The sequence below is a fragment of the Theropithecus gelada genome, chromosome X, assembly GCF_003255815.1.
Source record: "Theropithecus gelada isolate Dixy chromosome X, Tgel_1.0, whole genome shotgun sequence".
Classification (NCBI taxonomy): domain Eukaryota; kingdom Metazoa; phylum Chordata; class Mammalia; order Primates; family Cercopithecidae; genus Theropithecus; species Theropithecus gelada.
In genome coordinates, this window is record NC_037689.1 from 15,487,081 (window position 1) to 15,500,616 (window position 13,536).

General features: G+C 38.7%; 1 protein-coding gene across 2 annotated transcripts in view; it reads left to right on the forward strand.

Annotated features, from left to right (window-relative positions):
• MAOB (monoamine oxidase B) overlaps positions 1-13,536 on the forward strand; it is a 119,181-nt gene that overhangs the window by 98,554 nt on the left and 7,091 nt on the right. For both annotated transcript variants that reach the window (XM_025373048.1, XM_025373049.1), the window contains 4 exons: positions 4,780-4,876; positions 5,940-5,993; positions 7,594-7,651; positions 11,939-12,036. In XM_025373048.1, the coding sequence (XP_025228833.1) occupies positions 4,780-4,876; positions 5,940-5,993; positions 7,594-7,651; positions 11,939-12,036 (307 nt within the window). The remainder of the gene's footprint in view (positions 1-4,779; positions 4,877-5,939; positions 5,994-7,593; positions 7,652-11,938; positions 12,037-13,536) is intronic.

The window sequence follows — 13,536 nt, forward strand, 5'->3', positions numbered from 1 at the left end:
CTGTTCTTTCTTCCTTATTTTGAAATCTTCTTGTTGGGTTTTCTATACAACATTTGCCGCTGAGTCTTCCACAATGATTTTATTCAAACAACCTCAATTTTGCAAGGAAATGATAGAGCAGGAGGAGTGGTACACTGCAGTAATATATTGTTATAACATTTCAGACTCTGCCCTGACATTTTCACTAGTGCCCTGTTACCGTCTTTTGAAATTGTATATACAGGCACACCTCTTTTTATTGAACTTCACTTCATTGCACTTTACAGATAATTGCACTTTTTACAAATTGAAGGTTTGTGGCAACCCTGCATTGAGCAAGTTTATTGGCATCATTTTTCCAACAGCGTGTATTCACTTCGTGTCTCTGTGTCACATTTTGGTAATTCTCACAATGTTTCAAACTTTCATTATTATTATGTTTGTCATGGTGATCAGTGATCACCTTTGATGTTACTATTGTAATTGTTTTGGAGTTTCATAAACAGCACTCATATAAGATGGCAAACTTAATTGATAAACGCTGTGTGTATTCTGACTGCTCAGTCAACCAACTGTTCCCCCAGATCTCTCCATCTTCTTGGATATCCCTATTCCCTGAGACACAACAGTAATGAAATAGGGCCAGTGAATGACCCTACAGTGGTCTCCCCAGTGTTCAAGTGAAAGAAAGTGCTGCACATCTCTTGCTTTAAATCAAAAACTAGAAATGATTAAGCTTAGTGAGGAAGGCATATCGTAAGCTGAGATAGGCTGAAAGCTAGGCCTCTTGTGCCAAATACCCAAGTTGTAAATGCAAAAGAAAAATTCTTGAAGGAAATTAAAAGTGCACTCCAGTGAACATATGAATGATAAGAAAGTAAAACAGCCTTGTTGCTGATATAGAGAAAGTCTGAATGGTCTGAATAGAAGATCAAACCAGCCACAACATTCCTTTAAGCCAAAGCCTAGATCCAGAGCAAGGCCCCCAACTCTCTTCAATTGAAGTTGAAGCTGCAGAAGAAAAGTGTGAAGCTAGCAGAAGTTGGTTCATGAAGTTTAAGGAAAGAAGCCTTCTCCCCATAACATAAAAGTGCAAGGCGAAACAGCAAGGGCTGATGAAGAAACTGCAGCAAGTTATCCAGAAGTTCTACCTAAGAACATTGAAAGAGGTGGCTACATTAAACAACAGACTGTTTTGTTTTGTTTTGTTTTGAGATGGAGTCTCGCTCTTTCACCCAGGCTGGAGTGCAGGGGCATGATCTCGGCTCACTGCAACCTCCGACTCCTGGGTTCAAGTGATTCTCCTGCCTCAGCCTCCTGTGTAGCTGAGGTTATAGTCGCACGCCACCACACCCATCTAATATTTGTATTTTTAGTAGAGACGGGGTTTCACCATGTTGGCCAGGCTGGTCTTGAACTCCTGACCTCAAGTGATCCACCCGCCTCGGCCTCCCAAAGTGCTAGGATTATAGGCAAGAGCCACCACACCCGACCGGAAACAAAAGTTTTTTGATGTAGACCAAACAGCGTTATATTGGAAGAAAATGCCATCTAGGACCTTCATAGCTAGAGAAAGGAAGTCAGTACCTGGCTTCAAAGCTTCAAAGGACAGGCTGTCTCTGTTGTTAGGAGTTAATGCAGCTGGGACTTTAAGTTGAAGTCAATGTCCACTTACCATTCAGGAAATTCTAGGATCCTTAATAATTATGCTAAGTCTACTCTGCCTGTGGTCTATAATTGCTATCAAACAGCAACAAAGCCTGAATGACAGCCTATTTATTTATAGCATGGTTTACTGAATATTTTAAGCCCACTCTTGAGACCTGTTGCTAAGAAGAAAAAAGATTCCGCAAAATGTTACTGTTCATGGACAATGCACCTGGTCACCCAAGGGCTCTGATGGAGATGTACAAGGAGATTATTGTTGTTTTCATGCCTGCTAACATAATGTCCATTCTGCAGCCCATGGATCAAGGAGTAATTTCAACTTTCAAGTCTTATTATTTAAGAAATACATTTTGTAAGGCTATACCTGCCTTACAGTCCTCCTGCCTGTCTGATGGATCTGGGCAAAGTAAATTGAAAACCTTCTGGAAAGAGTTCACTATTGTCAATGCCATTAAAAACATTCGTGATTCATGGAAGGAAGTCAATATATCAACATTAACAGGAGTTCGAAAGAAGTTGATTCCAATCCTCATGAGCGACTTTGAGGGGTTCAAGACTTCAGTGGAGGAAGTAACTGCAGATATGGTGAAAATAGCAAGAGAATTAGAATCATAAGTGGAACCTGAAGATGTGAGTGAATTGCTGCCATCTCATGACAAAACTTGAATGGGGAAGTTGCTTCTTGTGGATGTGCAAAGAACGTGGTTTCTTGAGATGGAAACTCCTCCTGGTGAAGATGCTGTGAACATTGTTGAAATGACAAGAAAGGATTTAGAATATTACATAAATTTAGTTGATAAAGCAGTGACAGGGTTGGAGAGGATTGACTCCAATTTTGAAAGAAGTTCTACCGTGGGTGAAATGCTATCAGACAGCATCACAGGCTCCAGAGAAATTTTTCTTAAAAAAAAGAGTCAATTGATGTGGCACACTTCATTGTTGTCTTCTTTTTTAAAATTGCCACAGCCACACCAACCTTCAGCAGCCACCACCCTGATCAGTCAGCAGCCATCAACATAGAAGCAAGCCCCTCCACCAGCAACAAGATTACAACTCACTCAAGGCTCAGATGATTGTTAGCTTTTTTAGTAATAAAGTATGTTTAAATTATGTACATATTTTAGACATAATTCTATTACACACTTAATAGACTACAGTGTAGTGTAGATATAACTTATATGCACTGGGAAACCGAGCAATTTCTTTGACACAATTTGCTTTATTACTATATTCACTTTATTTCCTTTATCTGAAATGAAGCCCACATTATCTTTGAGGTGTGCCTGTATTTTGTTCAGGAGGGAACTGAGGAAGACACTCTTATCTAGGATAAGCTGCAATTGTTTCTCCAGTTGTTCTTGACGGGGGAATGAGTCTTTGGAAGGCATGTTTGAAATGAGGGTTTGGGATTCTCTGAATTTTAGTTACACATGTCCTCTCTGCTCTGCCTCCAGATGATAAGTATACAATCATGTCATCTGCAAACAGAGACAATTTGACTTCCTCTCTTCCTATTTGGATACTTTATTTCTTTCTCTTGCCTGATTGCCCTGGCCAGAGCTTCCAATACTATATTGAATAGGAGTGGTGAGAGAGGGCATCCTTGTCTTGTGCCAATTTTCAAAGGGAATGCTTCCAGGTTTTGCTCATTCAGTATGATATTGGCTATGGGTTTGTCATAAATAGTTCTTATTATTTTGAGATACGTTCCATCAGTACCTAGTTTATTGAGAGATTTTAGCATGAAGCGCTGTTGAATTTTATCGAAGGCCTTTTCTGCATCTATTGAGATAATGATGTGGTTTTTGTCATTGGTTCTGTTTACATGATGGATTATGTTTATTGATTTGCGTATGTTGAACCAGCCTTGCATCCCGGGGAGGAAGTCGCCTTGATCATGGTGGATAAGCTTTTTTATGTACTGCTGGATTCAGTTTGCTAGTATTTTATTGAGGATTTTCACATCGATGTTCATCAGGGATATTGGTCTAAAATTGTCTTTATTTGTTGTGTCTCTGCCAGGCTTTGGTATCAGGATGGTGCTGGCCTCATAAAATGAGTTAGGGAGGGGTCCCTCTTTTTCTATTGTTTGGAATAGTTTCAGAAGGAATGGTACCAGCTCCTTTTTGTACCTCTGGTAGAATTCGGCTGTGAATCTGTCTGGTCCTGGGCTTTTTTTGGTTGGTAGGCTATTAATTATTACCTCAATTTCAGGACTTGTTATTGTTTTATTCTTCCTGGTTTAGTCTTGGGAGGGTGTATGTGTCCAGGAATTTATCCATTTCTTCTAGGTTTTCTGGTTTATTTGCGTAGAGGTGTTTATGGTATTCTTTGATGGTAGTTTGTATTTCTGTGTGATCGGTGGTAATATCCCCTTTATCATTTTTTGTTACATCTATTTGATTCTTCTCTCTTTTATTCTTGATTAGTCTGGCTAGTGGGCTATCTATTTTGTTGATCTTTTCAAAAAAACAGCTCCTGGATTCATTGATTTTTTGGAGGGTTTTTTGTGTCTCTATCTCCTTCAGTTCTGCTCTGATCTTAGTTATTTCTTGTCTTGTGCTAGCTTTTGAATGTGTTTGCTCTTGCTTCTATAGTTCTTTTAATTGTGATGTTAGAGTGTCAATTTTAGATCTTCCCTGTTTTCTCTTGTGGGCATTTAGTGCTATAAATTTTCCTCTAAACACTGCCTTCAGATAATAAAGAACTACTTAGAATAAGTGACTTCTCATAAAATGTCAGTGTTCAGTCTCTTCTTTTTTACAGTAATGAACTGGTATTTCCTTTATACATCTTTGGATTTATTCTGATTTCTTATGAAAGAGAAAACAGGAAGCCCAAGTATTAACTGCAAGGAAAACCAGTTTTCATTAAATGGTGACCTAGATGAATTCCTAATATCATATGCTTTATTCTTCGCAGAAAAGAGCTTATGGTTTGATTTTTTTCCAAAAATGCTGGCTACTTAGCCCTCCTTTGACATCAGTTTGGTTTGCCTTCATATGTTTGGAGTATGACATGCTATATTTGGCCTTTGGGCTTCTCAAGTTTAAAAACATGCACTTCATTATATCTGCAATGGATAGTTTGATAGAGTGATGAATATGCTCTTCCATTTTGCTGTTCTCTAAGATTACTGTGGAACCATGATTATTGATGGAGAGGAAGCTCCAGTTGCCTACACATTGGATGATACCAAACCTGAAGGCAACTATGCCGCCATAATGGGGTAAGGCACATTTATGGTGTTGTGGTTGCTATTCAGTGTTGACAAGGTAATCACATACTATTAACAAATGTGCCCCAAACTTTGTTAAGTGATTTTTTTTTTTTTTTTTTTTTACCCAGTGGCACTATTTTTCAAATTCGGCAGTATAAAAATTATTACTGGTTCTTTTCTAAATAATGTCTTCCAATGAATAAATATCTAGGTAGGAAGCAGAATACCAATAACATTTTTAAATTATTGTGTTAATTTTCTATTAGTATTTAGTGTTGGGAGTAGAAACATTTTGGTGACCCATCTTTTGTTGAAGGCATGATAAAAAGACCTGACTTGGGGTGTTTTACTAAAAGACTTCTTATGGAGGCTGTGTGGGCATCCATGTTACTTAAGTGGGATGCTGAGATTTCTGAGTCTCAGTAGAGAAGAGCCAAGACCAGCCTAGTCTTCAGCTTTCCAGGGAAGACCAGCACATGGGAAGGGAAGACCAGGATGTTCTGGCCCAGAGAGGTGGTGACCTGGAGTATCCAAAATTAAGATGGGCCCTGGGACATGTATGAGTTTATCTCAGAGAGAGCCAACAGTCAGAACAGGGAGATCAAAGCCAATTGTAAGTTGAAGGCAATCATGGAGCTAGAAATTGAGATGGAATCTAGAAGATTGGGTGCTAGGGAGACACCACGGTGGAGACAAAACCAAAGAGCAAGGACTGGATGAAATTGAAAGGCTCAGACATAGCCTTAAGTGGGCATTTGAGGCTCAAGGATTATTCTTATTGACCACCAGCTGGGTGAGGGGAAGTAGGTCAGCCATAGTGTTATCCAAGGCAAAAATCATGGCCAGTCATCTACTTCTAGTCACTTGACTCCTTGAAGTTAGAAAGTGCTCTTCAGTGTCAGAAATTTGACATGTAAATCAAAAACTTTGAACGTAAGATAAGTTAGTATATAGTTTGTTTCTTTTGGTAGACTTTTAACTGTGTAAACTGGGCACATGTGTAGCTACAAAAATGAGGCTAGGATGAAAGCAACCATTAATTTCTCCCCTTTTTCTTGTTTATATGTTTTAGATTTATCCTAGCCCACAAAGCTAGAAAACTGGCACGTCTCACCAAAGAGGAAAGGTAACAAAAGAAGTGCTGCTTCTTTCATTTCTTCCTTCCTTTCCCCCGACTCTGTCCCTCCCTCCCTTTTCTCCTTCTTTCCTTCTTTTCTACCTAGTTGCCTGCCTTTCATTTTTACTTAACTTTTTAACTTACAGACTGCCTAATTATATGTGTATTGCCAATGCTACTTGTTTGCTATGTTAATTATAAGGGTCTTGTTGTAAAAGACATAGTGCTGATAACTTAAGAACCAAAGTTTTCAAATTAATATTTATTGAGTTTATTGTACATAAGACACTATGCTAGGGGCTATGGAGAATATGAAAATGGATATAACCCAGGGACTGAAAATTTGCTTGTGAAAGAGATAAACCAGGTAGAAAAATTACTGTGTTGTGGGGAAGTCTGCTGTACATAGTACATGAATGATGCATAACAATTACGGACTATAGATACAAAGGGACTAATTTCTCTGGAGGTGGCACTTTCTTCTTGCAATTAGTGTTCACCACTGCCAATTATTTATTCCCACACCACTGCTAATAACGTATTTACCAGGAAAGAGCTCCTGAATTATATTATGATGCATGCTTTCCGATTCCATCAGGGTTCTCCTCCATGACCAGTGTTACCTCTGCACATGGCCAGGGCTGTAGCCGTCTGCCTGGTCCTCTTCCCTAGAAATATCCCCACTAGAATATAAGATCATGAAGGTAGGATGTTTTGTCTGATTGGCTCACTGCTGGGTTTCCAATGCCTGGAACAAATCTTTTCGCACTTTGCCTTTTGATCCCGTTTATGGCTTATTCATTTTATACTATAATAAAATTTTATCTTTTTATGTAGTTAAATTTATCCATTTTAAAACCATAGTTTCTGAGTATCTATCATGCATAGAAAAGACTTTCTCATTCCAAGATAATTTTTTTAGAAATCACCCATTCTTCCATTCGTTTTATGGTTTTACCTGTTATATATAAATCTTTGATCCTTCTGAAATATACTTTGGTGTAAGAAAATAATGTAAGCATCCAACTTTATTTCTTTCATGGGCAGCTGTTTGTCCCAGTGCCATTTCATTGAAAAATGTCTTTTCCCTGTGGGCTTAAAATGTCCACCTTTATGAATTCTAAATTTCCTTATATATTTGGTTCTACTTCTGTACTTATTTCTTAGCTGTTTCTAGCCATTCCTCTGCTTGCAGCAAGTTACTTCATTTGTATAAAAACAAAGAAAAAGACAGAAAGAGAGAGAAGGAAGAGAGGGAAGGAGAAGAACTTAGTCATTTTCATAAACATTTGTTTCATAAACATTTTGTTCATAAACAAAAGGGCTCCTGGATTTAAAATAATAAAATAATACCGTAATTCAGGCAATGCATCACTTTACTTTCTTGAAGACTTACCAGCAATCCTGTGTGATTAGTATTTGTGACCTCAAAGATTTAAGACATCTGAAATGGAACAAAATGCCTTGTTTTGAAAAATTAAAATGAAATGTTGGCGTGGAATCAATGGCTCGTGGAGTCTTTTTTATAAGGGGATAAATGCCTCTTTCCCACTTTTTCTTTCCTTCCCTTCTTGCCTTTATTTTCACTTTTGCCTCTTCTCGTTCACAGGTTGAAGAAACTTTGTGAACTCTATGCCAAGGTTCTGGGTTCCCCAGAAGCTCTGGAGGTAAGGCTGCTTCCCAACCCTATACTAAGGGTGAGAGATCTTTCTTTGTCCCCAAGGGGCTAGCAGGGATAGGTTGATGCAAGTTGGGGTCCTGAAGTTCATGTTTTTCCCAATATATTTGGAGAGGCATCTACACAGGACTGGTCAATTTACAAGTGGTTCCAGAGAGTGTGGGTCCTGGCTGTGCTGGTGGCGGGTCAGGGACCTTGCAACATGCTATGGTTTAGGTGGTGCTACATTGTCCCTGAAGTCAGAGTTTCTTCTTGGAAGAGGGCATTGGGTCACTCTGCTTCCAGTTCTGTTAGGAGGGTAAAAGAGGGGAGCTTCTACTACCCATAGGAAGATCCTAGATCCCGGCAGCCAGGATGAGGATGAAAAGGGCTTTTTCCCCTCTTTGGTGATCTTGTAAAAAGGGCAGAGTCTCACTCCTGTACATAAACCTATACCTACCCCATCCCCCACAGTTAAAAAATAAGATTACCTGCCCCTACTCCTGCATGGCCCCTTTTCTGCCTTGTTTTACCCTTGAACATGAGAGATGTAAAGAAGACAGGCTGGCTGTCTGTCTGCCAGTTGAGTTTTCTAGACACCTTTGGAAGTAGCCTGAAAAAATGGTGATCTTCAAATGAATCAAGTAGAATTCTAAGGTGGTTAAAGGTGGGATGGGGGCAGGGTAGGGGGCATTTGGTGACAGTCAGAGGGCCCAAAGTACTCATAACAATTACCCATAATCACCTCCCTCATCAATATTTAAAATGATGAATTGGCATTCTCATGACATTCATCAGACTGTTAAGTTTTTAATATTTTGACATAGACTATGCCACCTTTTGAAAGTGATTATTAAATCCAGTTATCTGTGAAGCATTTGAAGACAATAGAGACCAATGTACAAATGAGCAGTTAATGCATGAAAAAAGTCTAATGAGGAGGCTGAGAATGTTTAACTTGTTAAGCCTCTTAAATCCAAATCTCTGTAAGTATATACCATAATCTAGTTGAGCAGCTACATGACTTAGCCCTATTACTCTAACACTTACTTTGCTTAGCTTTGGAGTGACTTGCTTCCTCCTGGTCAAGTTGCTGTGTCTTTCAAATTTGTCATTTTTGTTCACTATTTTAAAGCAAAATTCTCTCCCTCCCTCCTTGCCCCACCGTTGCAGATCTTCTGTACTTGATACAGGCGAAACACATGCTCTTGATGTTTCTTGGAATTGTTTCTCAGCAAATAAACTAGAACAATTAGGGAAACAATATGAATGAGGAATATGCTTTGCTTTTTTGTTGTTGTTGTTGTTTTGTTTTTTTGCTTTCATATACCATTTAGCAAGTTTAAATATAGGCATAGCCTCCAGGCTCAAGGATATTGAGTAAAGTATCAAAACAAAAAATACAGTATATACTCACCAGAAAAAGCACTTAACATCTGTTAAAAATTATTAGTTTTCTGTTTAAAAATGCCATTCAGTGGTAGAGATTTGGAGAATAAAGAGTGTGGAGTTGATTAAAAAAAAAAAAAAAAAAAAGCCATTCAAGAGATTTCACCCTGGTAGATATTCAAGCTTTTTGAAGTTGCATTCTGAGACACTCCCAGGCTAGAGCAGTTTGTTAATTGAAGTTCCTCCAACAACTCGTGAGATGGGAGTTTGGGGAACTTCAGTTGGAGAGGAAAGCGTTTGTCCTCATATTTTGAAAAAGGCTGATCATTTTTCATTTGAGAAAGTCCCTTTTCCTAATAAGGGTGTGGATGATTAATTCCTGATGATAAAAATAAGTTGGTCCTGTTCTTGTTTGCTCTTGGCATGGAGAGGGCCGCTTGTTTTATTTTTGCTTTGGTGTCTATTTTGTGGAAGGAAGAAATTCCTGGGAACAAGACACAGTGAAAGATAAAGTCCACCCTTTCTTCTCATTGGTTGCAGACAGCCAGGGAAGCTTGCTTAGGAGGTGGATGTAGCCGTCAGGTGCTACGGGGTGTAGCATGGTGATACCACAGAAGACCTGGAGCCACTTAACCCATCAGGCGGAACCTCATAATCATGCTTTGTAAATAGGATGCTTTACAAATGACTGTCCGAAGTCAGCTGTGTGATTGCAATTATTTTAAACAAAATATTTTTCAAAATCTCTCTTTAAAACAAACATTGTTGGCCGGGCGCAGTGGCTCAAGCCTGTAATCCCAGCACTTTGGGAGGCTGAGGCGGGCGGATCACGAGGTCAGGAGATCCAGACCATCCTGGCTAACACAGTGAAACCCTGTCTCTACTAAAAAATACAAAAAACTAGCCGGGTGAGGTAGCGGGCGCCTGTAGTCCCAGCTACTCGGGAGGCTGAGGCAGGAGAATGGCGTAAACCCGGGAGGCGGAGCTTGCAGTGAGCTGAGATCCGGCCATTGCACTTCAGCCTGGGTGACAGAGCAAGACTCCGTCTCAAAAAAAAAAAAAAAAAAAAAAAATTTCTCCCATTCTGTAGGTTGCCTGTTCACTCTGATGGTAGTTTCTTTTGCTGTGCAGAAGCTCTTTCGTTTAATTAGATCCCATTTGTCAATTTTGGCTTTTGCTGCCGTTGCTTTTGGTGTTTCAGACATGAAGTCTTTGCCCATGCCTATGTCCTGAATGGTACTACCTAGGTTTTCCTCTAGGGTTTTTATGGTATTAGGTCTAACATTTAAGTCTCTAATCCATCTTGAATTAATTTTCGTATAAGGAGTAAGGAAAGGATCCAGTTTCAGCTTTCTACTTATGGCTAGCCAATTTTCCCAGCACCATTTATTAAATAGGGAATCCTTTCCCCATTTCTTGTTTCTCTCAGGTTTGTCAAAGATCAGATGGCTGTAGATGTGTGGTATTATTTCTGAGGACTCTGTTCTGTTCCATTGGTCTATATCTCTGTTTTGGTACCAGTACCATGCTGTTTTGGTTACTGTAGCCTTGTAGTATAGTTTGAAGTCAGGTAGCGTGATGCCTCCAGCTTTGTTCTTTTGACTTAGGATTGTCTTGGAGATGCGGGCTCTTTTTTGGTTCCATATGAACTTTAAAGCAGTTTTTTCCAATTCTGTGAAGAAACCCATTGGTAGCTTGATGGGGATGGCATTGAAAATCATGCTGTTATAAAGACACATGCACACGTATGTTTATTGCGGCACTATTCACAATAGCAAAGACTTGGAATCAACCCAAATGTCCATCAGTGACAGACTGGATTAAGAAAATGTGGCACATATACACCATGGAATACTATGCAGCCATAAAAAAGGATGAGTTTGTGTCCTTTGTAGGGACATGGATGCAGCTGGAAACCATCATTCTTAGCAAACTATCACAAGAACAGAAAACCAAACACCGCATGTTCTCACTCATAGGTGGGAACTGAACAATGAGATCACCTGGACTCGGGAAGGGGGACATCACACACCGGGGCCTATATGGGGAGGGGGGAGGGATTGCATTGGGAGTTATACCTGATGTAAATGACAAGTTGATGGATGCTGACAAGTTGATGGGTGCAGCACAGCAACATGGCACAAGTATACATATGTAACAAACCTGCACGTTATGCACATGTACCCTAGAACTTAAAGTATAATAATAATAATTAATTAATTAATTTAAAAAAATTGTTTTCTTAAAACTTGCTACGTTGATTTTATCTTTTTGAAGTAATGCTTAATGATAAAGCTTCTGTTTGGTTACTTTAAAAAAGCATTTGAACTTTACAAAGTCTTGGCCAGTTTTGCCTGTTCATGGCAAAAACAAGTTTTTCAGACCAATGGTCGTTTACAAATACCACCATCAACAGAAGTGCTTGCCTGCCACAAAAACGTAAGTTTGTCTGTTCAGCTTCCCTCAAGAAAGCTCACCTCCACCAAAACATGAACCTGATAATCCTTTTTCTTCAACAGACATATTTTTCTGCCCTTTTTTCCTATCCAGCCACTCCAGTAAGCATAAATCCTTTCAAAAAATTTTCTTGAAACCATCAGGCACTAAAACTTTTTAATAGGTAAGACCAAAGTAAAAATGGAATTAGACTATTGCAATTTATGAACAATACTTAAGATATGAAGAAACTAAATGAAAAAAAACATTCTAAAATCTGAATTTCTTAGAAGCTTATTACCTATGACATTTACCTACCCAAAGACATATCTTTTAAAACATCAGGATAATGCAACTCTATTTCCGAAATACATTGGTTTGACAATACAAAGCCTACTAAACTGTTCGATTTATTCCAGGTTAGATAGCTTTCTCTGTGTCTCCTTCAAGTTTTTGTCGCTCTGTCTTGCAGCCAGTGCATTATGAAGAAAAGAACTGGTGTGAGGAGCAGTACTCCGGGGGCTGCTACACAACTTACTTTCCCCCTGGGATCCTGACTCAATATGGAAGGTAGAGTAAAAGCGTGCTAAGCTGTGACTGAAATCCCCTGCACCTGAATCCAAACCCTAAATAGGTTCAGGTAGCTCTTCTCCCTTGTTTCTCATAAATACAAAAAAAAAAAAAAAAATCCCCCAATTTCCTTTGTATCTTATGAATGAAATTGTGTATCTTATGAATGAAATCATGTATCTTATGAATGAAATCATTATAATTATACATACACCATGGTGCTACTTTTCAATTTTAATTTTTCTGGAAGGGCAATTCCAATCAATATAACCATAGAAGGTTTCAGCATGATAATAGCATTTTACCCCATTCTTCATGATGTGATTATTATACATTGCGTGCCTGTATCAAAACACATCATGTAACCCATAAATATATACACCTACTGTGTACCTATAAAAATTAAAAATCAAAAAAGAGTAGCATTTTAGGAAGTCCAAGGGTTCACCCACAGTCTCAGAAGAAGTGTCCTTATACTGAGTTAGGACTCAGTAAAACTTCCTCAAATGCCACTGTACAACTGCCAACATGGGGACAAAATTATAAAAACAAAATGAGTTCTAGACTGGGCATGAAGAGACTTTGGTCCCAGCTCTGATTCTACCAATAACCAACTTTGTCATGCCAAACAGGTCACTTCTCCTTTCTGAACCTCACTTTCTTAGCAAGTGAATGGGAAAGGACAAAATGATGTACAGTGAGCAATAATCAGTATGCTCAAGAAAGTATGAATTTTTATTTTTTTATCCTAGTCCTTAGATGCTGGGAAGTGTGAGTTATTTTTTAACATCCTTATTGAGACATAATTCACATATCATACAATTCACGTATTCAAAATGGTGCACAGTTCAATGGCTTTTAGCATTCACAGTATTATACATACAAGTATGTTGTTCAATTTATTTGATGACAATAAATGAACTAATAATATAGCAGTGATTTTTATGACAATCATAGTATTACTAAACCAAGCAATAATTTAATGCCAAAAGCTTAATCTAAACAGAATGAGAAATGTAAACTAGTGAGTCAAAGACTGTTGAAAGTATGTGGCAAACAGAGGAAATGGCTAATCAATCTGTCCATGAAAACTGGTCAAATAAGGATTAAAACCTGCTTATCAGAAGATACATAATAACTTTGGTTGGCACTTTCTTTACCTGCTTGAAGATGGCAAAATATTATCCAAGAGAACATTCTGGGGCCAAAGGGCAGCACCTGATAAGCTGCTGGGTCTTTAAGTTAATTTTTAGATATGTTGACTGTATTAGTCCGTTTTCACGCTGCCGATAAAGACATACCTGAGATAGGCAATTTACAAAAGAAAGAGGTTTATTGGACTTACAGTTCCACACGGCTGGGGAAGCTTCACAATCATGGCGAAAGGCAAGGAGGAGCAAGTCACATCTTACGTCGAAGGCAGCAGGCAAGGAGAGAGCTTGTGCAAAGAAACTCCCATTTTTAAAACCATCAGATCTTGTGAGATCCGTTCATTATCAT